Genomic DNA, 27,962 nt, shown 5'->3' on the forward strand with positions numbered 1-27,962 from the left:
ATGCAGTATTTGGTTAACGTGGTTGTTTCTGCTCACTTAGCATGTAATGAGATTAGATGAAAATTTGTGAATCATAATGAAATAATTCATAAAAAAAAACATTAGTAAAATAGTTTCAGTTAAAATATTATATTAAATTTTGAAAAATGAGAAGAAAAAAAGTTGAATAAAATATTATAATATTAAAAAATTGTTTTGATATCATTTTTTTATATTATTTTTGTTTTGAAATTTGAACCAATTGTATGATTTTTTTTGTTTGTTTGGAAGTTTAAGAAAATTATAATTATTAGATAATAATTAAATAAAAATATTGAAAACTTTAAAATAAAAAGTATTTTGTATTTCAGTAATATTTGGAAAGTAAGTAAATAATAGGAAGTTTTGAGATACAATATATCTCATTTCCCAAACATGACCTTAAGTAGTTTGTAAAAGAAATAGACTTACCTGTAAAAACCAAAATGGTGAAAAGCACAGTACTAATATAAAAAGTGATAATCAAAATAATTCAAGTTTATTTGTTGGCAACATCGGAGTTGTTAACAACAGTACTTCATGAGGAGTTATATCAAATCAATACAATGTCAAACTTTTGTTTTTTGGCATTCTCTCGTACATATAGGAGAGATTTGAAAAAAAAGAAGACATAATAAAACAAGCAAACCATAATTAAACATTAATGGGAATGAAGGGTCCTCTACCCCCACTGACTTCATCAAAAGAAAGAACATCACCATTGAATCCACAAATTCTGCATTGAAAAGCTACATTAATCCAGCTGCTGCATGCATATTAAGGATGATCTTCATCTCCTTCCGAATTCTCAACCTTCCCATTGACAGAAAACAACATATTTATAAAGATAAAAGTTTTAAATATCAAATTATCATAAACGAAGCTTTTCATTAAAAAAAATAAAGAAATATCAAAGCCATCCTGCCGTTCACTTGGCTTTCAAATATCAAATTATGATACTCGATTGTTATTCAAAGATTAAAATAAAATAAAATAAAAAAAAACTCATGATTTTGTAAGTTGGGAATATACTTACCCTTTCTCTAAATAACAATCGAGTATCATATTGATTTGACTCCTCCCAAAGACAACGTGTGGTGGTATTAAGGTCATCCTCCCAATACAAATTCCGCTTCGAAATCCAACTGCAATCATCATATACTGCTGTTAGCTTTGGTGTACTTAAGACTCCGTGACTGAAAAGTGGGTTGTTGAATCCAAGTATGGAGTTGGTTCTCTTGACTACTACTGCTGCTTGCAAAATTTGAAGCCCAAATCATTTTGTTCACTTGTTCACCACATTCCTCCAGGAATAATGTTTTCAATGAAGGCCATGATTTCAAATTAGTATGCACCCCTTCGAAAATCCACTTGAGTTTTGGCAATCCATAGAGTGACAATTCAGTTAGTATGGGGAACTCAATATATCTGGCTATTCCGTCTTCTCTCGCTACACTTTCTTCCGTACCTGAACTTGGAGCTATTAAAACTAGTGGTTCTTTACCATTTTGCCCCTCCATATTTCCAAATATAGTTTCTAATGAATCACAGCACCATATACGTAGACTAGTCAGACTTTGCATCAATGTTGTTGTTGTTGTATGCAACTTAGATTGAAAGACGTGCAACAACTTGTCACAACTAAGAATGTCCAATTCTTGAATATTGGGAAAAGAAGTCGCGGTGACTTGATCCTGCCATATAATTTCCAACTTACACATCCACCGAATGTGCAACTTCTTCAAGCTCGGAAACGAGAGCTATAAAATAAATTAGAACAGCAACAGTGGTTATAACCCATACCCCATCCAACATAACAGAAACTATAAGAAATATATTTCAGCTCGAGTAGAATTAAATATATTTGATGTATTTGTAAAAGTGAGCATCGATATGTCTGCATGCAGTTTGATCATCCTAATAATACATCATCTAATTTAATGAAAGAAATATCATATTGTAAAAAACAAATATAATAAGATAAAAACAATTTCCAGTCTTAAATATGGTTTCATATGTTTTGTTTGTTGGTAATACTTCAACACCTTTATTTCATGTTTCCAGCAACGAGCCTCTAATTCGTGGGTTTAAAACTTTTAAAATTGAGACCTAAACAGAAACTTTTTCTTATAAAAATATGAATTTAAGTTATTTCAAATTTCAATTAATGCATTAAAAAATCATATAAGTAATTTATTATGTAGAGATTATAATTTTGTTAATAAATCAGTTCTAATACTTAAAATTCTTTCTGTTTTCGTTATTTAATGATTAATACTGTAATTAAATCTATATTTTAGAAAGACTAATTAATTAATTTTATCAACTTTATAAGGAGAGAGATCAAAATGATTTCACAATACAACCTCAGTAGAGGGATGCAATTATAATTTGGGGGCATAGAGTGTATATATATATTTCGACTATGTATATTGGGGGCATAGAGTGTATATATATATTTCGACTATGTATATAGAGTGTATACGTACGGTCGACGCAAAGTGTGTGGTTGCTCCACTTTCTTCTGTCCCTGATGCTGGGGATATTAAAACTTGTGGTTCTTTACCATTTTGCCCCTCCAGCATTCCAAATATAATTTCTAACGAACCCATGTTCAAAAATTCCAGTGTCTCCAAGCTGGGGAATGAGTGCTGTAAAATTCATGGGATAAAGAGTAATTAGTTAAGACATAATATCCCGTATTAACCGAACGTCATAACAGAATCAGCTATAACCAATTAAAAAAAAAAGCTATAACCAATTAAGGAAGAACGTACTGATCTTTTTGGTTTATACATTAATTGAAGTTATATAGTGTGGAACGACTAAGCATTAATATATAAAATCTATTAATTTAAGTGCGCAAGTCATGGAATTCAAGCTATATCTGAATGCATGCAGTTTTCATCAATTTAATTCCCCCACTTAAAAGTAGTAAAGCAAAATTTGACCATTTTTAATATATATATATTAATCTTTTAGAATGTTGAATGTATATATAACTGCATGTATTATTCTATTATTGATTATGGTGGAAAGAGTCGCATTTTTGGCACTGTAATTTTGATGAACTTGCGATGACTATTTTGACGGAAAAAGATTCGAATCTATTTTTGTAACAAAAAATTAAAACACCGGTACCACTTTGGAAAAGTCCAAACAATGGGACTTTAACATGCACTTTTATAAATGCATTAAAAAACATATATACGAGTGTTTTTGTCATTTAATTTATACAGAATAATCAAATAAATTTAAGTATTCTTTAATAATGATTAATATTGTAATTAAATTTATAGTTCCTAAAGATTAATTAATTAAATTTATGAAATTAAGGAGGGATCAAAATGATTTTATAATATTGGGATGTATATGAGGAAATCTTAAGAGAGCTAGTATATTTAATTTCTTTAATTACCTCATTCACCAAGAAAAGGGGTTGTTTAATATTGGACATTTCGAACTGCCTTTGATCTTTAACTGTTTTTTCAAAGCTCACAACTTCTGAAGCAAATATCTCCACTTTGTCGCATCCATCAATTGTCATCTCTTTCAGCATCGGCCATTTTGTAACATACACTCCTTGGCAAAACCACTTGAGTCTCGATAAATCGCTAAACTTCAACTGGGTTACTTGAGGGAACACCAAAGTCCTAATTGCTTCTCCTCCTCCTCCTCCTCTTTCAACTGCAACAATTTCCTCCACCCCACAATTCTCAATCTCAAGTACTTGCAATTGCTCGAGACATCTGATGATCGAGATTGGAAATAAACTTTTCAGACTCTCACATCTCACAGCTTGTATTACTTCCAGATTTTGAAAATTGAAAACTGTTTTGGAATATTCACTCCATACGTGCTTTAATTTGTGTAGATCCTTCATGCGCAGTGTTTGCAAGCTAGGGAAGGCAACCTGTAAGATTAAGTTATTTGTATCAATTAAAGACTCCAAATATATATTTCTTTGTGTCAAATTTGAAAATATGAAAAATTAAAATGGGAAAAGGGGGTAAAATAGCACAAATTGGTCCCTTCGAAAATACCATTCACCATGCTATATAACAGTTGACAAAATATGCCAAATTTCAAATTTATAGAATGCGTTTTTTTTTTTTTTTCCCAAAATCTTTTTAAAAAAGTCCCATCATTTTTTGTCAAATCTAACTTTTATCACCCAAGACTATAGTACTATCTTCAGCCACAACCTCAAATGTGACAATTTGTGAATGTATACTATATATATATTTCAACTATGTAGAGTGTATACGTACTGTTGATGCAAAATTTGTGATTGCTCCACTTTCTTCTGTCCCTGACTCTGGGGATATTAAAACTTGTGGTTCTTTACCATTTTGCCCCTCCAGCTTTCCAAATATAATTTCTAACGAATCCATGTCCCAAAATTCCAGTGTCTCCAAGCTGGGGAATGAGTGCTGTAAAATTCATGGGATAAAGAGTAATTAGTTAAGACATAATATCCCGTATTAACCCAACAGAAAAAAGGCTATAACCAATAAAGGAATAACTTAGTGATCTTTTGTTATATATATATATCTATATAGCTTAACATTAATTGAAGTTATATATTGTGGAACAACTAAGCATTAATATATAAAATCTATTAATTTAAGTGCGCAAGTCATGGAATTCAAGCTATATCTGAATGCATGCAGTTTTCATCTTAGTGACAACACATCAATTTAATTCCCCCACTTAAAAGTAGTAAAGCAAAATTTGACCATTTTACAATTATATTTTTAATATATATATTAATCTTTTAGAATGTTGAATGTATATATAACTGCATGTATTATTCTATTATTGATTATGGTGGAAAGAGTGGCATTTTTGGCATGACTATTTTGATGGAAAAATATTCGAATCTATTTTTTTAACAAAAAATTAAAACACCGGTACCACTTTGAAAAAGTCCAAACAATGGGACTTTAACATGCACTTTTATAAATGCATTAAAAAACATATATACGAGTGTTTTTGTCATTTAATTTATACAGAATAATCAAATAAATTTAAGTATTCTTTAATAATGATTAATATTGTAATTAAATTTATAGTTCCTAAAGATTAATTAATTAAATTTATGAAATTAAGGAGGGATCAGAATGATTTTATAATATTGGGATGTATATGAGGAAATCTTAAGAGAGCCAGTAAATTTAATTTCTTTAATTACCTCATTCATCAAGAAAAGGGGTTGTTTAATATTGGACATTTCGAACTGCCTCTGATCTTTAACTGTTTTTTCAAAGCTCACAACTTCTGAAGCAAAAATCTCAATTTTCTCGCATCTTTCAATTTTCATCTTTTTCAGCATCGGCCATTTTGTAACATACACTCCTTGGCAAAACGACTTGAGTCTCGGTAAATCGCTGAACTTCAACTGGGTTACTTGAGGGAACACGATCTATAAAATTCTCATCAGAGCTCCCAAGGATACAAAGTCATTATATCATGCAATTGTAAATACTCAATTTGAAATGCTATAACAGTTAACAAAAATATGCCAAATTTCATATTTACGTGCACAATAGGCTTTTTTTATTTGAAAATTTTTTTCGAATCTAACATTTATGACTCAAGACTATGGTGCTTCAGCTACAACCTCAATAGAGGAATGCAATTTATATAGTTTAGGGGCATGGGATGCCAATTGGTTCACAAGCCACTAGCGTTGGGAATGTTTATGATTTATAGTACAATATATCTGCTAAAAATACATCATCTAATTTAATGAAAGAATACCATATTGTAATAGACAAATATAATAAGATAAAAACAATTTCCAGTCTTAAATATGAGGTTTCATATGTTTTGTTTGTTGGTAATACTTCAACACCTTTATTTAATGTTTCCAGCAACAAGCCTCTAATTCGTGGGTTTAAAACTTTTAAAATTGAGACCTAAACAGAAACTTTTTCTTATAAAAATTTGAATTTAAGTTATTTCAAATTTTAATTAATGCATTAAAAAATCATATAAGTAATTTATTCTGTAGAGATTATAATTTTGTTAATAAATCAGTTGTAATACTTATAATTCTTTCTGTTTTCGTTATTTAATTATTTCTTTATCAACCTGATATACAGGATGATGAGATTTGAGTATTTATTTTAATAATGATTAATACTGTAATTAAATCTATATTTTCGAAAGACTAATTAATTAATTTTATCAACTTTATAAGGAGAGAGATCAAAATGATTTCACAATACAATCTCAGTAGAGGGATGCAATTATAATTTGGGGGCATGCAGGGGAGGCCGTTGGGAGTGTTTATGATTGATACTATAAATATTTCGACTATGTATATAGAGTGTATACGTACGGTTGACACAAAGTGTGTGGTTGCTCCACTTTCTTCTGTCCCTGACGCTGGGGATATTAAAACTTGTGGTTCTTTACCATTTTGCCCCTCCAGCTTTACAAATATAATTTCTAACGAATCCATGTCCCAAAATTCCAGTGTCTCCAAGCTGGGGAATGAGTGCTGTAAAATTCATGGGATAAAGAGTAATTAGTTAAGACATAATATCCCGTATTAACCCAACTAAAAAAAGGCTATAACCAATAAAGGAATAACTTAGTGATCTTTTGTTATATATATATATCTATATAGCTTAACATTAATTGAAGTTATATATTGTGGAACAACTTTCAAAAAGTCCAAACAATGGGACCACTTTGAAAAAGTCCAAACAATGGGACTTTAACATGCACTTTTATAAATGCATTAAAAAACATATATACGAGTGTTTTTGTCATTTAATTTATACAGAATAATCAAATAAATTTAAGTATTCTTTAATAATGATTAATATTGTAATTAAATTTATAGTTCCTAAAGATTAATTAATTAAATTTATGAAATTAAGGAGGGATCAAAATGATTTTATAATATTGGGATGTATATGAGGAAATCTTAAGAGAGCTAGTATATTTAATTTCTTTAATTACCTCATTCACCAAGAAAAGGGGTTGTTTAATATTGGACATTTCGAACTGCCTTTGATCTTTAACTGTTTTTTCAAAGCTCACAACTTCTGAAGCAAATATCTCCACTTTGTCGCATCCATCAATTGTCATCTCTTTCAGCATCGGCCATTTTGTAACATACACTCCTTGGCAAAACCACTTGAGTCTCGATAAATCGCTAAACTTCAACTGGGTTACTTGAGGGAACACCAAAGTCCTAATTGCTTCTCCTCCTCCTCCTCCTCTTTCAACTGCAACAATTTCCTCCACCCCACAATTCTCAATCTCAAGTACTTGCAATTGCTCGAGACATCTGATGATCGAGATTGGAAATAAACTTTTCAGACTCTCACATCTCACAGCTTGTATTACTTCCAGATTTTGAAAATTGAAAACTGTTTTGGAATATTCACTCCATACGTGCTTTAATTTGTGTAGATCCTTCATGCGCAGTGTTTGCAAGCTAGGGAAGGCAACCTGTAAGATTAAGTTATTTGTATCAATTAAAGACTCCAAATATATATTTCTTTGTGTCAAATTTGAAAATATGAAAAATTAAAATGGGAAAAGGGGGTAAAATAGCACAAATTGGTCCCTTCGAAAATACCATTCACCATGCTATATAACAGTTGACAAAATATGCCAAATTTCAAATTTATAGAATGCGTTTTTTTTTTTTTTCCCAAAATCTTTTTAGAAAAGTCCCATCATTTTTTGTCAAATCTAACTTTTATGACCCAAGACTATGGTACTATCTTCAGCCATAACCTCAAATGTGACAATTTGTGAATGTATACTATACTATATATATATTTCAACTATGTAGAGTGTATACGTACTGTTGATGCAAAATTCGTGATTGCTCCACTTTCTTCTGTCCTTGACTCTGGGGATATTAAAACTTGTGGTTCTATACCATTTTGCCCCTCCAGCTTTCCAAATATAATTTCTAATGAATCCATGTTCGAAATTTCCAGTGTCTCCAAGCTGGGGAATGAGTGCTGTAAAATTCATGAGATAAAGAGTAGTTAGTTAAGACATGATATCCCGAATTCCAACGTCAGAACAGAACCAGCTATAACCAACTAAAAAAAATAGAAGCTATAACCAATTAAGGAATAACGTACTGATCTTTTGGTTTATATATATGTATATATGGCTTAACATTAATTGAAGTTATATAATGTGGAACAACTAAGCATTAATATATAAAATCTAATAATTAAAGTTCGCAAGTCATGGAATTCAAGCTATATCTGACTGCATGTAGTTTTTAATATATATATATATTTTAATCTTTTAGAATGTTGAATTTATATATAAACTGCATGTATTATTCTATTATTGATTATGGTGGAAAGAGTGGCATTTTTGGCATGACCATTTTGACGGAAAAAGATTCGAATCTATCTTTTTCTTTTAAAAAAATTAAAACACGGCCGGTACCACTTTGAAAAATTCCAAACAATAGGACTTTAACATGCACTTTTATAAATGCATTAAAAAACATATATACGAATGTTTTTGTCATTTAATTTATACAGAATAATCAAATAAATTTAAATATTCTTTAATAATGATTAATATTGTAATTAAATTTATAGTTCCTAAATATTAATTAATTAAATTTATGAAATTAAGGAGGGATCAAAATGATTTTATAATATTGGGATGTATATGAGGAAATCTTAAGAGAGCCAGTAAATTTAATTTCTTTAATTACCTCATTCACCAAGAAAATGGGTTGTTTAATATTGGACATTTCGAACTGCCTCTGATCTTTAACTGTTTTTTCAAAGCTCACAACTTCTGAAGCAAATATCTCCACTTTGTCGCATCCATCAATTGTCATCTCTTTCAGCATCGGCCATTTTGAAACATACACTCCTTTGCAAAACCACTTGAGTCTCCCTAAATAGCTAAACTTCAACTGGGTTACTTGAGGGAACACCAATGTCCTAATTGCTACTGCTTCTCCTCCTCTTTCAACTACAACAATTTCCTCCACCCCACAATCCTCAATCTCAAGTAATTGCAATTGCTTGAGACAATTGATGACCGAGATTGGAAATAAACTTTTCAAACTCTTACATCTCCAAGCATTTATGTTTTGCAGATTTTGAAAATTGAAAACTGTTTTGGGTTCTTGGTCATAGCTCCATACGTGCTTTAATTTGGGTAGATCCTTCATACACAATGTTTGCAAGCTAGGGAAGGAAACCTGTCGGATTATGTTCTTTGTATCAATTAAAGACGCCAAAGATATATTTCTATGCTTCAAATTTGAAAATATGAAAATTAAACTAGAGAAAGAGTATAAAATAGCACAAATTTGGGAATAATGGTCCACTCAAAAATCAATATAATCCATCTATAAAATTCTCATCAGAGCTCCCAAGGATACAAAGTCATTATATCATGCCATTGTAAATACTCAATTTGAAATGCTATAACAGTTAACAAAAATATGCCAAATTTCATATTTACGTACACAATAGGCTTTTTTATTTGAAAATTGTTTTAGAAAAGTCCCACCATATTTTTTCGAATCTAACATTTATGACTCAAGACTATGGTGCTTCAGCTACAACCTCAATAGAGGAATGCAATTTATATAGTTTAGGGGCAGGGGATGCCAATTGGTTCACAAGCCACTAGCGTTGGGAATGTTTATGATTTATAGTACAATATATCTGCTAAAAATACATCATCTAATTTAATGAAAGAATACCATATTGTAATAGACAAATATAATAAGATAAAAACAATTTCCAGTCTTAAATATGAGGTTTCATATGTTTTGTTTGTTGGTAATACTTCAACACCTTTATTTAATGTTTCCAGCAACGAGCCTCTAATTCGTGGGTTTAAAACTTTTAAAATTGAGACCTAAACAGAAACTTTTTCTTATAAAAATTTGAATTTAAGTTATTTCAAATTTTAATTAATGCATTAAAAAATCATATAAGTAATTTATTCTGTAGAGATTATAATTTTGTTAATAAATCAGTTGTAATACTTATAATTCTTTCTGTTTTGGTTATTTAATTATTTCTTTATCAACCTGATATACAGGATGATGAGATTTGAGTATTTATTTTAATAATGATTAATACTGTAATTAAATCTATATTTTCGAAAGACTAATTAATTAATTTTATCAACTTTATAAGGAGAGAGATCAAAATGATTTCACAATACAACCTCAGTAGAGGGATGCAATTATAATTTGGGGGCATAGAGTGTATATATATATTTCGACTATGTATATTGGGGGCATAGAGTGTATATATATATTTCGACTATGTATATAGAGTGTATACGTACGGTCGACGCAAAGTGTGTGGTTGCTCCACTTTCTTCTGTCCCTGATGCTGGGGATATTAAAACTTGTGGTTCTTTACCATTTTGCCCCTCCAGCTTTCCAAATATAATTTCTAACGAACCCATGTACAAAAATTCCAGTGTCTCCAAGCTGGGGAATGAGTGCTGTAAAATTCATGGGATAAAGAGTAATTAGTTAAGACATGATATCCCATATTAACCGAACGTCATAACAGAATCAGCTATAACCAATTAAAAAAAAAAAGGTATAACCAATTATGGAAGAACGTACTGATGTTTTTGGTTTATACATTAATTGAAGTTATATAGTGTGGAACGACTAAGCATTAATATATAAAACCTATTAATTTAAGTGCGCAAGTCATGGAATTCAAGCTATATCTGAATGCATGCAGTTTTCATCAATTTAATTCCCCCACTTAAAAGTAGTAAAGCAAAATTTGACCATTTTTAATATATATATATGTATATATTAATCTTTTAGAATGTTGAATGTATATATAACTGCATGTATTATTCTATTATTGATTATGGTGGAAAGAGTCGCATTTTTGGCACTGTAATTTTGATGAACTTGCGATGACTATTTTGACGGAAAAAGATTCGAATCTATTTTTTTAACAAAAAATTAAAACACCGGTACCACTTTGAAAAAGTCCAAACAATGGGACTTTAACATGCACTTTTATAAATGCATTAAAAAACATATATACGAGTGTTTTTGTCATTTAATTTATAAAGAATAATCAATTAAATTTAAGTATTCTTTAATAATGATTAATATTGTAATTAAATTTATAGTTCCTAAAGATTAATTAATTAAATTTATGAAATTAAGGAGGGATCAAAATGATTTTATAATATTGGGATATATATGAGGAAATCTTAAGAGAGCCAGTAAATTTAATTTCTTTAATTACCTCATTCACCAAGAAAAGGGGTTGTTTAATATTGGACATCTCGAACTGCCTCTGATCTTTAACTGTTTTTTCAAAGCTCACAACTTCTGAAGCAAATATCTCCACTTTTTCGCATCTTACAATTTTCATCTTTTTCAGCATCGGCCATTTTGTAACATACACTCCTTGGCAAAACCACTTGAGTCTCGGTAAATCGCTAAACTTCAACTGGGTTACTTGAGGGAACACCAAAGTCCTAATTGCTTCTCCTCCTCCTCCTTCAACTGCAACAATTTCCTCCACCCCACAATTCTCAATCTCAAGTACTTGCAATTGCTCGAGACATCTGATGATCGAGATTGGAAATAAACTTTTCAGACTCTCACATCTGCAAGCATTTATGTTTTGCAGACTTTGAAAATTGAAAACTGTTTTGGAATATTCACTCCATATGTGCTTTATCTTGCGTAGATACTTCATATGCAGTGTTTGCAAGCTAGGAAAGGAAACCTGTCGGATAATATTCTTTGTATCAATTAAAGACTCCAAATATAAATTTATCTGCTTCAAATTTGAAAATATGAAAAATTAAAATGGGAAAAGGGGGTAAAATAGCACAAATTGGTCCCTTCGAAAATACCATTCACCATGCTATATAACAGTTGACAAAAATATGCCAAATTTCAGATTTATAGAATGCGTGTTTTTTTTTTACAAAATCTTTTTAGAAAAGTCCCATCATTTTTTTTCAAATCTAACTTTTATGACCCAAGACTATGGTACTATCTTCAGCCACAACCTCAAATGTGACAATTTGTGAATGTATACTATATATATATTTCAACTATGTAGAGTGTAAATCCGTGTCTCACATAGAGCAAAAACTAAGGCCGTATAGAGAGAGAAGCTCCTCCATCTCTCTAGAAAAACTAAGGCTGAGTTTCGTCTGAGAGAGGTGGGAGCCTAGGCTCCCCCTCCCTCCATCTCTCTGTTTCCCTCTTAGTTTAAGGTCCTTTTTCCCGTTCCCTTTTTTCTGTTTGTGTGTTTTTATGTTTACAAGAAAGTATTAGTTTGGAGGTGGCAGCCATCCTCCCGATCAAGGAGCCCGAAGCCATCCTTCCTTTTATATCTCGCAGTGGGCGTAGTGATACTTGCAAGGTGGTGAAGGAGGGCCTCGACGTCGTTCTTAGTCGTGGTCATGGTATGGGCAAAGCTAACCATTCGGGGATGCTTTTAATAAGAGCGGTTCTGTCTTGTTTAGCTGAGTTTTTGCTCTGTTTGAAGGACCATCACAAGGCCTGGGTCCGTGTCCTTACCCATATCATTTCACCCGGTTTGGGCAGAGAGTCCTTCTCGGTGGGAAATGGAGTTTTCGGATATGTATGGCCGGCGTCCCAGACCATGTGGTGTTGGTCTTCTGAGGGGATGGCAGCGAGGGTTCACGGTGTGGCTCGATTAGTTTGCTGTTCGGGAGATGATGTTTGCTTACTGTTTTGGGGTGCTTCTCCACGGGGTATATATACTCTGTTTTAACCATGGAAAACAGGGGTTTTTCTGGGGGATGCATGCCGAGCGGTATGGAGGGGATAAAGCATCTTTGGGGTGGAATCTGGCCGAAGTTCACGGTGGATTTTTTGGGGATGATGGTCGGAGCTTTTTTGAATCAAAGTCAGGCAGTTTTGTTGTTTTCTTCTTTTATTTTTTGTATTAAATCTGGTTAGTCTAGTTGGTTTTTGTGTGTGTATGGAATAAAGCTCTCGGTGGCTCTGCGCATGGGGTCTGAACGAAGAGGAGGTTGTTTGGCCTCTGGGCTTCGATGCATAAACGAAATTGAATATGTGCATGTGCATGTGAGAGGAGACAGCGACGGGGCTGGTTTTTTCCTGAGCATGGGCAGCAACGGGCATGGGCACGGAAACGAGCATATGCAACAGATGACTGTTCTGTTAGTGGAGAGCACGTCGCAATTAGTGGGTTAGAGTAGCACAGAGTATACGGTGCAGTTAGTGGGATTGGGTAGTGATGTACTATGCTACTTTGTTTTACTTTTCAGTTACGGTTGTTAGTGGGTTTTATTAGGGTAATGAAAATAAATTGAAATAGATTATTCCCTTTCCTCTTTTGGAGGAATAGGGTAGTGAGTCCCTTTCCTCTTTTGGAGTAGGGTAGTGAGTCTTTTCCCTCTTTTGGAGGGTGGGAGTGGTGTGGATTGGTGTCTCATAGACAAGTCGAGATGGACATCTCTATTTATACAGAGTCTCGCATCTCAAAAGGGCTGTCATCAAAGTTTCTAAAGTTTTTTTAGACAGTGTCTGACACTTATTGTGTGCGGGGGGGGTTTAAAACAGATGAGTAACTGGGTTGGTACCCGGACTTATTGGTCACAGCTGTAACTTTCTTCATTCAGGAATTGAATTGAAGTCTATGTAGAGTGTATACGTACTGTTGATGCAAAATTTGTTATTGCTCCACTTTCTTCTGTTCTTGACCCTGGGGATATTAAAACTTGTGGCTCTTTACCATTTTGTCCATCCAGCTTTCCAAATATAATTTCTAAAGAACTGCAGAATTGTATTCGTAGATCAGTTAGACTTCGCATTAATATTGCCGTTGGAAAGACATGAAACAACTCTTGACAATCAGAAATCCACAGTGTCTCCAAGCTAGGGAATGAGTCCTGTAAAATTCATGGGATAAAGAGTAGTTAGTTAAGACATGATATCCCGTATTAATCCAAGTCATAACAGAACCAACATACTGATCTTATGGTTTATATATAAATATATGTATGGCTTAACATTAATTGAAGTTATATATTGTGGAACAACTAAGCATTAATATATAAAATCTATTAATTAAAATTCGCAAGTCATGGAATTCAAGCTATATATGAATGCATGTAGTTTTTAATATATATATATATATATATATATATATTAATCTTTTACAATGTTGAATTTATATATAAACTGCATGTATTATTCTATTATTGATTATGGTGGAAAGAGTGGCATTTTTGGCACTGTAATTTTGATGAACTTATCTTGACGGAAAAAGATTCGAATCTATCTTTTTCTTTTAAAAAAATTAAAACACGGCCGGTACCACTTTGAAAAAATCCGAACAATAGGACTTTAACATGCACTTTTATAAATGCATTAAAAAACATATATATGAATGTTTTTGTCATTTAATTTATACAGAATAATCAAATAAATTTAAATATTCTTTAATAATGATTAATATTGTAATTAAATTTATAGTTCCTAAAGATTAATTAATTAAATTTATGAACTTAAGGAGGGATCAAAATGACTTTATAATATTGGGATGTATACGAGAAAATCTTAAGAGAGCCAATAAATTTAATTTCTTTAATTACCTCATCCACCGAGAAAAGGGGTTGTTTAATATTGGACATCTCAAACTGCCTTTGATCTTTAACTGTTTTTTCAAAACTCACAACTTCTGAAGCAAATATCTCCACTTTCTCGCATCTTTCAATTTTCATCTCTTTCAGCATTGGCCATTTTGAAACATGCACTCCTTTGTAAAACCACTTGAGTTTCAGTAAATTTCTAAACTTCAACTTAGTTACTTGAGGGAACATCAAAGTCCTAATTGCTACTGCTTCTCCTCCTCTTTCAAATGCAACAATTTCCTCCCCCCCACAATCCTCAATCTCAATAATTGCTACTGCTTCTCCTCCTCTTTCAAATGCAACAATTTCCTCCACCCCACAATCCTCAATCTCAAGTACTTGCAATTGCTCGAGACCTGAGAAAACTGTTTTGGGTTCTTGTCCACAGCTCCATACGTACTTTATTTTGGGTAGACCCCACATACACAGTGTTTGCAAGCTTGGAAAGGAAACCTGTCGGATTATATTCTTTGTATCAATTAAAGATGTAAATATGTAGTTTTATGCATTGATTTTGAATATATGTAAATTAAATCGGAGATAGAAAATAAAATAGCACAAACTTGGAAACAATGATCCCTTAAAAAATCAATGTAGTCCATCTATAAAATTCTCAATAGAGCTCCCAAGGATACAAAGTCATCATATCATACCATTAATCGTAAATACTCATTTGTCATGCCATAATAGTTAACAAAAATATGACAAATGAGTATTTACAATTAATGTGTTCTTGTTTCTTATTTAAGATGATTTGTAAAAGCATTCAAATAGAGTTATTATTAAAGTTTTCATATTCTTATTTTTATTCTTTTAGTTTATTTGCATTTATATTTTCTTAGTGTTTTTACTATATATATTTTTTAATCATTTAGAATGCTGAATGTATATATAAACATGTATTATTCTATTATTCATCATGGTGTGGCAAACTATTGCTACATCGTGGACAGGGGGGCAATTTTGGCACTATAATTTTGGTGAGCTTGCGACGACTGATTTTGACAGAAAGAGATTAGAATCTTTTTAAAATCTTTTTAAAACACCAGTACCACTTTGAAAAAGTCCAAACAAACATGCATTAAAAACCATGTAAGTAATTTATTATAATTTATTTTGAAAAGATTATAATTTTGTTAATCAATCAGTTGTAGTATTTATCACTTTCTATTTTTGTTGTGGTTTGTTTGAGGGGTGAAATGAAATAAAAATTTTATGAATATTAGTAAGATAGTTTGTGAATTACTGTGAGATCGTTTGAATTCGGTATTTTTTAGATTTTGAAAATGAGAGAGAGTTATATAAAAAAATATTATAAAATTTATTCTTAAAGTATAGTTTTATAAAATTATTATTATAAATTCTTATACTTATGATTGATAATGCGGTGTGCTTGACACATGATTTATATGGACTTGTGCAATGTGTGGATCTGAATACTTTTCCAGTAATTACATACTCGTGTAATGTACCTGATCATGATGTAGAAGTGGCAACTGAAGATCATGGTTGCCCTCTGAATTGGTTTCTCTACAATCAGCCATTAATGAATCTTTTGTGCTTAGGAAGCCCACGAGCTTTGGAAGATCATTTAGCACCAAGGTTTGAAGTCGACCGAACACCATCATATCTCCATGATCTTCTATTCCGTCTTCTTCTTCTTTCACGAATATTGCACCCATGTTGTTGCAGCTTGTTATGTTCAATTCTTCAAGTAGTGAAAGGCCTCTGACTATAGATGATGAGAAGATAAATCTTAATTTATCACAGTTAACCACTTTTAAAACTTTCAAGTTTTTGAAGGATGACAACAGAAGTTTGCCCCGACAAATTTCTTCCAAGCTGAACATATCTTTCAAAACAAATGTCTCCAGGATAGGAAAGGCAACAGCTGGTGTCCTCAACTCAAGGATACGCTTAATATCCCCATTGATTTGGATATGGAGATGCTTCAGTTTTTGAAAATTCTCTCTATTTAATTCATATAAGACACTCTTAGTACAGTTCGAGCTGTCTAAATGAAGATATTCTGTCCTTTTCAGTAGCATTTTGATCTCAAAGTCCAATTGGAAGCTCATATTCTTGAATTTTAACGCTCTTGAGATTGCCTCTACCGTAAATAATGTGTCCCATGGCTTGATATCTCCAATGCATATCTTGTATCTCTCAAACTTTTCAGTAAACAAATCTTTCGGTATATAGTTGGCATCCGAAATATCCATCTCTAAAGTGGTCAAGTGCGACAATTTCTTTAGCTCTGCAAGGCTAGCATTTTGTCCTTCATTTCTGGGTCCTTCAACCTCCCATTGGACTTTGATTCCTTGCATATACAACTCTTCTAAGTTGACCAAGCTTGACAAGACATTAGGAGGAATCACCTTAAGTCTAACACAATAAGTCAAATCCAATAACCGCAAACTAGTCAACAACCTTATTTCACTTGGCAAATTTGAAATGGAAGAACGAGCAAGACTAAGAATTACTAAAGTGTTGAGTTCTCCAATCACATGAATATCCATCAGCTCACATTCATGTAGACACAATGTTTGTAGCTTTGTAAGTGGCCAAAGAGATGAAAGTCGTATCTTTGTTAAACTCAGAACTTCGAGCTTGTCCATCCCTTGGAAGATAATGTCTTCGAGCATGTTCATCCCTTGGAAGATAATGTCTTCGATTGGCCATTTCAAATATGAATTCAAATATGAATCTTTACACTGAACATGAAAGTATCTTAATTTAGGACATTCTACTTTATTGGGATATTTATGGATATGATGTGCACCATGAATAGAGAGCACCTCGCATGTTTTTAGTGCATCCCCAAATGCCCATGTTGTTTGCCCACCATTGCCTCTCATGACAAACATATTACGATCATTTGACGCAATCATTGTAGCGACATGACGAACAACATCATGCATGTAAAATTCCTTGGAGCTATGTGGACTTTGTATTAGCAAACAAGAATCTTGGAGTTTCAAAACTAATCCTTTTAGTCTGTTGCTTGCATCTTCCATCGTATAAGCGCCAGGGAATAAACGCAAACCAAAACCATATCTCAACAAGTCCTGATAGGAGATGACATAACCTTGTTGAGCACAAAGCAAAAAGAGGGATTTGATCTCTTCACCAACAAGATGTTTATAACTCAACTTTATACAAGAATATACAGGTAACCATATTTCTGTGTCATGTTCTGGAGGGGGCCTTCTTAGTTGCACCAGGGCATCCTTCCAGATACTCAAATCCTTATGATCCTTTAATGCCTTAGAAACTGTTACAAGTGCAATCGGAAGACCCGCACACTCTTTAGCTACCTTAATTGCTTCGTTCTGCAAACGAGGATCATCTTTGAAAGAAACACCTGCCATCTTTTCAAATAAGGTCCATGCTTCTTCTACCCCTAAAATGTCGAGTTTGAAGTTCTTTTCGGTGTCCATACGAGAAGCTAGTACCCGTTGATCTCTGGATGTCAGTAGTAGTTTGCATCCTCCAGAAGGAATTCCTATTTCTTTCAAATCAAGTTCCATCCATATATCATCCAAGATTACGAGTATCTCATTGCCATTTTTTAACCTCTTCTCTAGACGATCTGCTCTTTTGCTTTTTGTTTCATTTGAATCGAACTGTAAATTTAGCATGCTTGCAATTTCTCCTTGAATTCGACATAGGTTGGGGCTGTTTGTCACTTCTGCCAGAGCCACCTCATCGAATAACCTTTTTTCCTTGACTTGCCTGCAAATTTCTTTCATCAATGTACTCTTTCCAACTCCAGCCAACCCCGACACGCCGATCCTGTTGAAACTACCATCTCTCAATGCCTCCATAATTCTCTTTATAACTGACATCCTCGAACCCAAGATCATGTAATCCTTGCTTTGCTTAGGTACCATGTTTTGCAAAGTAGGAGGTTTCGAAACTTTTTCAAAGTTTCCATTGTTACGAAGTTTGGCAAAAAGTTGGACAATATTTTCCACGATCTTCTTTGCTTCCCGACTTAATTCATGTCGTTGTTGCAAGTTTAGGCCAGCCGCATTAGAGCTCCTCGTACGTGCTTCTTCTTCGCTTTCACGAAGTATCTTGGTGGCCGATTCTGTAATACGATCTACATCTGTCAACCACTTGCTAACATCAGAATAAATTTCCTCACCATTTCTTAAAGCAGCAACAACTGAGGGTCGCACCCTTTCTCGAGCATGTTGCAGCTCCTCTTCCTGATTCTTCAGATTCTCTATGTTGCTTCTGTAGTCCATTTCTTCTGAAGGAAGAGTAGGAATCGAAACTTTTTCAAAGTTTCCATTGTTATGAAGTCTGGTAAAAAGTTGGGCAATATTTTCCACAATCTTCTTTGCTTCCCGACTTAATTGATGTCGTTGCTGCAAGTTTAGGCCAGCCGCATTAGAGCTCCTCGTACTTGCTTCTTCTTCGCTTTCACGAAGTATCTTGGTGGCCAATACTGTAATACGATCTACATCTGTCAACCACTTGCTAACATCAGAATAAATTTCCTCACCATTTCTTGAAGCAGCAACAACCGAGAGTTGCACCCTTTCTCGCGCATGTTGCAGCTCCTCTTCCTGATTCTTCAGGTTCTCTATGTTGCCTTTGTAGACCATTTCTTCTGAAGGAAGAGTAGGATTCGAAACTTTTCCAAACTTTCCATTGGCAAAAAGTTGGGCAATACTTTCCACGATCTTCTTTGCTTCCCGACTTAATCGATGCCGTTGTTTCAAGTTTAGGCAAGCTGCATTAGAGCTCCTCGTACCTGCTTCTTCTTCGCTTTCACGAAGTCTCCTGGTGGCCAATTCTGTAATACGATCTACATCTGTCAACCACGTGCTAACAACAGGATAAATTTCCTCTTCGTTTCTTACAGCAACATCAACTGAGTGTTGCACCATGTCTTTAGCCTCCCGCAAATGCTCTGCCTGAGTCTTCAGATTCTCTATGTTGCTGTTGAAGTGAAATGAATAGCATAGCCACCGACCAACAGGTGCAACAGTGTATTCTGCTATTTTTGCAACAACTGAAATAACGATATTCTCCGCCATTTTTGTTCTAGTGGTTTTTTTTTTTTTGGATTTTTGTGCAAGTAGAAAAGCAACCAAATAACTATTGTATCAATAAGAGATAAGAAAAACAAAGATGGAGGTAAGAGAGAATAGGAAAATGAAGATAGATTGGACTTTGGGAGTGAGAGTACTTCAGAGGCAAAATGAGTCCAACAAACAGCCTAAAGAGGGGCCAAGGCTTTCATTCCACAAGATGATGAGTTAATATTAATAGCAAGCAATACACCTTCCGGAAGAACATAGAAATTATGTGGTCACCCAAAGTCGGTGATAGATCCTCCAAGCAGTATGTTGTGTGCTGAGCATTCAAATTTGTGTACACATTAGGAGATAGTAAGATTATAAAAGCCATCATTACAATAAATTTTGAAAACCAAATTGGAAATATGACTGACAGAAAATGGTGGAAAAAGCAAACCTTTACAACCAATAAATAAAATGAGATAGAGAAAGGGGGAAAAAAGGCTCAAAAAGAAGCCCGAAAGACAAGAAATGATAACGACCCTCCAAATTAAGGTCGACCCTCCAAATTAAGGTTTTTTTGACAGCAAAACTATTTCAATCTCATTTAATTGTTATAGTTTTTTATATTTTTATATAAAATATAATACACAATTTTATTTTTTTAAATTTTAAAATAAAAATAATATTAACAAATAAAATTTTATTCAAATTTCATCTCATTTCACTATCCAAATTGAACCAATTTTTTTTGTTTTTTTTGTCAATCGTTATAAATTTGAAGAGATTTGTTTGGTTGGCGTCATGTAAATGGGTACAATTTGGTTTCTCATTCTATTTATTTGTGATCTGAAACTAAAGAACTTCTTATGTGTCTTCATCTCTTCATTTATTTTTATGTTATTTTTTTAAAATTTGTTGGAGTGTAGAGGAAGTTGTGAACGTGATTGTTGAAGGATTAGTGGATTTTCAGGGAGGATTTCAACATTTCGTACAAGTGTGGTGAGTGTGGTCATTCAGTGGTGTTCTGAGATAACACCTGGAAGGTCACAAAAAGGGCATTGGTACTGGCTCGGGGGGTAAGAAAACTGGTACACTATATATGACTACGGGTTTAATTAACACTATTGCTACTACTGTTGCAGAGAGCACAGCAGATTTGTGGCATTGCAGGCTTGGCCATAGGAGTCGTGTATAAAAGAACTTCTGTCTAGAGGCAAGCTACCAGAACTGAAGTCAGTTGATCTCAGTATGTGTGAGAGTTGTGTTATGGGGAAACAAAAGAAGGTCAGCTTCTTGAAAAATGGCAAAACGCCTAAGATAGGAAGATTGGATCTTGTGCACACAAATGTGTGGGGTCCTTCCCTAGTGGCATCTCTTGGAGGTTTTCGCTACTATGTCACGTTCATTGATGACCGTTTATTTTTTTAAGCATAAATCTGACGTAATTAATATTTTCAAAATTTGGAAAGCAATGGTTGACACAGAGACAGACTTGAAACTGAAATGGTTAAGGTCTGATAATGGTGGTGAGTATGTCGATGGTGGGTTCAAGGAGTATTGTGCAACTCTGAGTATCAGAATGGAGAAGACCAATCCTGGGACACCACAGCAAAATGGAGTTGCTGAGCGTATGAACAGAACCATTAATGAGCATGCTAGAAGCATGAGGTTGCACGCTAGACTACCACCCACTTTCTGGGCAGATGCAATCAGCACTGCCGTTTACTTGATAATTAGAGGGTCATCAGTTCCACTGGATTGTGGATTGCCTGTGGAGGTTTGGAGCGATAAAGAGGTCAAACTTTCTCACCTTAAAACTTTTGGTTGTCTTTCTTATGTGCTTATTGATTCTAATACTCGGAGTAAACTTGAGGCTAAGTCAATGAAATGTTATTTCATTGGCTATGGAGACAAGGCATTTGGCTATCGTTTCTGGGATGATCAGGGTCGGGGAATCATAAGAGCAGGAATGTGATTTTCAATGAGAAAATTATGTACAAGGATAACTCTAGTACAGCTCTTGTAGTAGCTCCTTAGGAGTCCGAGTTTGTAAGATTGGATGACCTGCCAGAGGTCACAGTGCAGTGTAGAGATGTGAGTGACGGGGAGAGTGGGTCCAATGCACCCACTCTTATTTTTCCGCAAGCAGTTTCAGAACCGTCTACTCCTACAGTTGCAGTTCGCAGGTCAGTTAGGACATGTCCTCCATAGCGTTTCTCACCTACTTTAAATTACATTTTGTTGACAGATGGTGGAGGACCGCTGAGTTACGAAAAAACCTTGCAAAATGAAAATTCTAGCAAGTAGGAGCTGGCATAAAAGATGAGATAGATTCCCTGTTAGGGAATCAGACATATGAGTTGACAGAACTTCTATCAGGTAAGAAGGCATTACACAACAAGTGGCTGTACAGGGTGAAAACTAAGCATGATGGCAGTAAGAGGTACAAGGTCAGACTTGTTGTTAAAGGCTTTCAGCAGAAGCAAGATATTGATTACTCTGAAGATCACAACCATCAGGATGATACTGGATGATACTGGTTATGGTTGCTACTGAAAATCTATTTTTTGAGCAGTTAGATGTGAAGATAGTTTTTTTTCATGGAGACCTTGAAGAAGATATCTACATGCACTAGACTAGCCTGAGGGGATTGTGGTACAGGGAAAGGAAGGTTCAGTTTGCAGATTGAAGAAGAGTTTGCATTGCCTGAAGCAACCTCCTATACAGTGGTACAAGAAATTTGTTAACTTTATGCACAATGCAGGGTACATTAGGTGTCAGGCAGATCACTGTTGCTATGTCAGGCATTTTGACAATTCGTATATTATTCTGTTGTTGTATGTGAATGACATGCTTATTGCAGGGAATAGTATTGATGAGATCAATAATTTGAAGAAACAGATGTCAGAACACTTTGCAATGAAGGATTTGGGAGCTGACATCTGAAACGTTCTGACATCTGTGGGAAGAGTACTGAAACGTTTCATTTTATAGATCAATCGCGTTCCTCAAATTTGGATTTCATTTGTATCCGCAGACAAAGCCAAGACCTTTTCTCCTCTTTTGTTTTATCTTGGCCATGGCCGTTTCTTTCAAGTCCCCAGCTTCTTTGAATTGAAGAAGAGACCCAGTCTTTTATCCGCTCTCATAGATTAGCAGTCTCGAGTACAAGATTCACTCCAATGGCTGCCGATAGCACTAACTAAACCGTTGGGCTCTATGAGACTTTCACAAGATTGAGAAAACAAGGTAAGGTAAGCAAGATTTCACTTTCTGAATCGCTTATTTATATTTCAACTTTGATTCTCATATTTTCCCACGGATTATTATCTGTTTCAATTGGGTTTCGGGTAGTTTTTTTTATCTGTTTTTTCTGAGTTAGTGTTTTGGGTGTTTTGACAGTTACACCATGATTTTACTTTCTTCCACTGAAGGACTTCACCAACAGCACACAGAGCATCAAAAGCTAGCGTAGAAAAGATCGATGTTTGGTTTTGTTTGTTAACATACTGACTACTCCTTCCACTGAAGCAAAATAATTAATGCGCTTTTGCAAAATAATTAATGCGCATTATAAAAGCATGTGCGTGGGTATTGAGCGAGAACAACACAGTATGGGTAGCGGCCGACATTGATATTGAAAAGCTGTTAACTTGCAAAGTAGAGTTACCTGGTTCGAAGCTGAAAAGTGGGTAGCGGCCGAGCTCAGTGACTCCGTCCAAAACGCCGATCTGAGAGAGAGGAAGAGAACTGGCAGACGGTGATTCTCAAATCTGAGAGAGAGGAAGAGATCTAAGAACAATGGGTTCGGCCGTCCAATATATCTTCCCCTTTATTTCGTTCCACCGGCCAGAGTATTCAATTGGAGTGGTAATCAGGTGACAAGTGACAAGGAATGAGACACCAAAAAAAATCAGAAGCCTCAAAAGATAAATAATTGAAACTTCATAAATGCTCCATTTATTTTGTAAAAGAAAAATAATAATTGAATGTACGTTCTGGCATCAACACGACAAACTGAGTAGGTGGTCGATTAATTCAAATTAATACTCTGCGTAGCCCACGAAATGAAACTCTCATCTTCTACACAAACTCTAGAATAAATTCTAAAAGAATATATCGTGTGCAGATCTAAAACTTATCGTGTGCAGGTCGGCCTCCTCATTTGTCTCTTTGTGTGAAAAAAATATTAATTAATACGTTATTTACATGCAACCCATTTTGACAAATTGAACAAAAATATTAAATTATTTAATCGTGTGGTCCAATATTTAAAGGTGGTAGGTGTCTTTCTGTATCCTCGTGAGGTTCAAAAATTTAATTAAATAAAAGAGAAAGATGTGCTAGTTCTCAATCGCCTTAACTTTATACAGCGTCAGCAGAGTCAAAAATATGACTGACTCATCATAATAGAGAAAAGAGTAAATACTTACGATCAATAATAATAATAATAATAATAATAAGAGACCAGAAAAAGTTAGAACAAAGCAGGGCAAATGAGAAATGATATTTATAAGGACCCGATCAAACTAATTGCATTTTTATTTGACTTTTCACTCTGACAATCCGTACGAGGGTGTCCATAGTTTTTTTTTTTTAATTTTTTTAAACATAGTTATGGGTGGGTTATTTGACAAATGTCCCACCTTGTACAAATATTTACATTGAAATTTATAAACTTCAGTTGAAATTAGTTAAAATAAATCTTCTTTCTTATTTTAAGTGTCCATTGCTTTCCATTTAATATTGCTGATTTGGACATATTTGAAGTTTTTGTTTTAAATAGGAAAAGGTTTTCCTCTAAATACGTGGGTTGGGAAAAGCTTCTTAAAACAAATATAGACAAATTGTCAGATATCTTGTCATCATATAAGAATTAACATGTCCTTTTTTTTTAAATTATTAAGGGGCAGGTACATGTTAATTTTAGCTTTGATTATTAAAATATATATAAACTAATTAAGTGCTTAATAGACTTTTGTAATTTTTAAATTAAAATGGATCAAACAAAATATGATATTCGATCATAGATACAAGACTAGTAAATTTATTTAAAAATTATATCTGAGTAAAGAAAAGAAATTTAAAACAAGAATGAAAACCAATCGAGAAATCTAATTGTAATAATCTACCTGCACGTTTGATATTATGGTGAGAAATATAGTTTATTGTAATAAGCTTTAGTATTAAAAATTTATTTGTTATTTAGAAATAATATATTTAAAACACTATAAAATATATTATATTTCTTTAAAATTAAATTTAAAAAAGTACTTTGACCCTCAGTGCAAAGTAAATCAAAGATGACAATAATCCTATACATAAAAAGGGGATCCATAATATTGGAAGAAAAAGCAGGTACATAGCCGGCCGAAGTAAAATAAAATAGTTTACTCTTAATTAATGTAGTATATCTGTATATTTATTATTTATATATTTAAGTGTAAAATTCTTTATTGTAGATACAATAGAAGTTTCATCTTCAGTTTGATTTGGCAAAATCTCGATCTTTATGTGCGAGAGTATTACATTTTGTTTTAATTTTTTTTATTACTTTTTGAAATTTTTTGTGTTTCATTTCTATTAAAATTAAATAAAATTTTTTATTTATCATTTTTACACTATTTGTAAAAATAAAAAAAATAAAAAAATTATGTATAACATGTAATATAATGATGATGAATAAGAATTATGTATAATATGTAATATAAAATGTTAGATACGTTTAGAATTTGAACTGGACTAAAATCAACTTAATTTACTCTAATTTTAAACTAAGACAAACATCCAAATATCATATTATAAAAGTATTATACTCACCTCAACTCAAAAAGCTCTTTACAATTAAGATCTACAATTTTTTTCAACTCAATACCTTCATGACTCTTTTTAACTTTTCATAAATATATTTAAATTTATCATAAATATATTTCATAAAATTTACTCTATTATTTTAATTTTTTATTATTATTTATAAATAATTTAATTTACCTCTCCTCAATTTAAGATCTAAACAGGAAGATATTCTTAAAAAGAAAATACTACTTATGCCCTCAATGTAATCTGCATGGCATCCCTGTCGGTCGAATGAATAATAGAGCGCGGCAGAAGTTGGAAATACGACTGGCTTACAATGGAAGAAAAAGTAAACCGTACAACGGCCGATCGAAAACAAGTAAGACATAGTGAATAAGAAAAAAACAAAAGCTGAAAAAGAAGCATTATGATAGCGTTATTTATTTTCATAAAAAATTTTATCTTATTTTATTTAATAATTATAATTTTTTAAAATTTTTATATAAAATAAAATAAATAATTTAAGTTTTTAAATTATAAAATAAAAATAATATTAAAAAATATATTTTAAAAATCAAAACCGTTTTTGATTAGTTTTTGACTGTCAATCCGTATGTGGGCGTCCAGCATTCTACATTATAACAGATGATGATAGTTAAATGATGAAGCCGCCAAACTGAAAAATCGCGTTTTTGATTTTAGCGAGAGATGAGAATTTTAATTTTAAGTTAAATGTCATAAAGGCAGGGATAGAGAAGGAAATATGCCATAAAAGTGGGGGCTAAAAGGAAAAAAATTGCTCCAAGAAAGAAGTACCAAGAAAATAAAATGGGAAGACGCCATAAACCCAGGGGCCAAAAAGAAAATAATAATAATAATAATAATAATAATAATAATATATGAAAAATGCTACTCTTACCAATATTTAAATTCAACCATAAATTCAATGGATTTAAAACGATTGGCTAATTAATTGTGATGGTACTATTAAAGTAATGATGCACTTACCATTATTGTATTTATTTTTTTATCATTTTTTTTAAATATCTTTTTGACATTCTTAGTCATTAAAAGAAATTTAAAAAATATATAATATTAGTGATAGTCACTTGCCTAATTATTAAGTACAAAAAAAATTTTAAAAAAAATTAAAAAATTAAAATAAAATGGTAAAACAGTGATAAAATGGGAATAAGGCTATCATTATCCTATATAAATCTTGAGATAGATCAAGAAGCAAGCACATACGTACCTCACTTTATGTCCTCCTCCATCCCGCATCAAGACTGCAAATTACGCAAAGAAGGTCACGGAATCAAAATATCGATCGGCATTTAGAAGTAAAACATGATCAAGACTGGCTAAGTTGAGCATATGACTGACTCTTTATGGTGGAAAGAGTACTGAAATGCTTCGTTTTATAGATCAATCGCGTTCCTCAAATTTGTATTTCATTTGTATCCGTACACAAAGCGAAAACCTTTTTTTCTCTTTTGTTTTATTTTGGCCATGGCCGTTTATTTCAAGTCCCCAGCTTCTTTCAATTCAAGAAGAGCCGTGACACCCAGTCTTTTATCCCGCTCTCCCTCTCATTGATTAGCAGTCTCAAGTACAAGATTCACAACAATGGCTGCCGTTAGCACTAACCAAACCGTTGGGCTCTTTAAGACTTTCACAAGATTGAGAAAACAAGGCACGGTAAGCAGCAAGAATTTCACTCTGATTCTCTTATTTATATTTCAATTTTCATTCTCATTTTTTTCCACGGGTTATTATCTATTTCAATTGGGTTTCTGGTAGTTTTTTTCATATCTGTTTTTTCCGAGTTAGTGGTTTGGGTGTTTTGACAGCGGACTACTGGTATATCGCCTTCTTGCTGTGCATCATTTTATCCTTGTTTTCTTGTCATTTTAGTACATGCCATTGTTGATCTTGGTCGGTGTGGGAATGGAGCACGATTTAATGATTTTCTAATACACCACGATTTTACTCTCTTCCACTGAAGGACTTCACCAACCGCACACAGAGCATCAAAAGCTAACCAAGTAAGTAGAAAAGATCGATGTTTGGTTTTGTTTGTTAACATACTGACTACTCCTTCCACTGAAGCAAAATGATTAATGCGCACAATAAAAGCATGAGCGTGGGTACGGCGCGAGAACAACACAGCATGGGTAGCGGCCGACGAGTGATATTGAAAAGCTGTTAACTTGCAAAGTAGTGTTACCTGGTTCGAAGCGGCCGAGCTCAGTGACTCTGTCCAAAACGCCGATCTGAGAGAGAGGAAGAGAACTGGCAGACGGTGATTCTCAAACCTGAGAGAGAGGAAGAGATCTAAGAGCGAAGGGTTCGGACGTCAAAGATTTTGGACGAAGGGTTCTGCCGTCTGAGAGAGAGGAAGAGAAGAGAGAGGTAAAGGACGTGCTTGGTTCTGGGATGCGTTTTCTTCGTCTT

General features: G+C 33.3%; 1 protein-coding gene across 11 annotated transcripts; it reads right to left on the reverse strand.

Moving 5' to 3' along the window:
• Positions 1–498: 498 nt before the first annotated feature.
• On the reverse strand, positions 499–27,962 carry LOC122318833. 11 transcript variants are annotated; one of them, XM_043136504.1, is made up of 17 exons: positions 27,736–27,960; positions 23,383–23,542; positions 16,149–20,046; positions 14,638–15,129; positions 13,699–13,932; positions 11,277–11,765; positions 10,339–10,500; positions 8,735–9,232; positions 7,851–8,012; positions 6,994–7,488; positions 6,365–6,526; positions 5,213–5,443; positions 4,290–4,451; positions 3,437–3,931; positions 2,508–2,669; positions 1,055–1,778; positions 499–831 (listed from the first exon to the last, which is right to left on the reverse strand). In XM_043136504.1, exons 3-16 carry the CDS (start codon positions 19,725–19,727, stop codon positions 1,173–1,175), a joined length of 7,929 nt encoding a protein of 2,642 aa, XP_042992438.1. In that variant the 5' UTR covers positions 19,728–20,046; positions 23,383–23,542; positions 27,736–27,960; the 3' UTR covers positions 499–831; positions 1,055–1,172. The 11 variants fall into 11 exon arrangements, with proteins under 11 accessions (XP_042992438.1, XP_042992440.1, XP_042992439.1 ...); XM_043136506.1 differs by lacking the exon at positions 6,365–6,526 and having other exon boundaries at positions 5,213–5,376; positions 7,158–7,488; positions 27,736–27,961; XM_043136505.1 differs by lacking the exon at positions 5,213–5,443 and having other exon boundaries at positions 27,736–27,961.

The sequence above is a fragment of the Carya illinoinensis genome, chromosome 8 (assembly GCF_018687715.1).
Source record: "Carya illinoinensis cultivar Pawnee chromosome 8, C.illinoinensisPawnee_v1, whole genome shotgun sequence".
NCBI lineage: Eukaryota > Viridiplantae > Streptophyta > Magnoliopsida > Fagales > Juglandaceae > Carya > Carya illinoinensis.

Bases quoted from the DNA above. Each gene is read 5' to 3' on its own strand.
- LOC122318833 (XM_043136504.1), bottom strand. From the start codon at position 19,727: ATGGCGGAGAATATCGTTATTTCAGTTGTTGCAAAAATAGCAGAATAC. The intron at 10,501-11,276 runs GTAATTAAAGAA...TGAATTTTACAG, and splicing joins CCCTTTTCTTGGTGAATGAG to CACTCATTCCCCAGCTTGGA. The intron at 5,444-6,364 runs GTACGTATACAC...AGAATTTTATAG, and splicing joins CCACACACTTTGTGTCAACC to ATCGTGTTCCCTCAAGTAAC.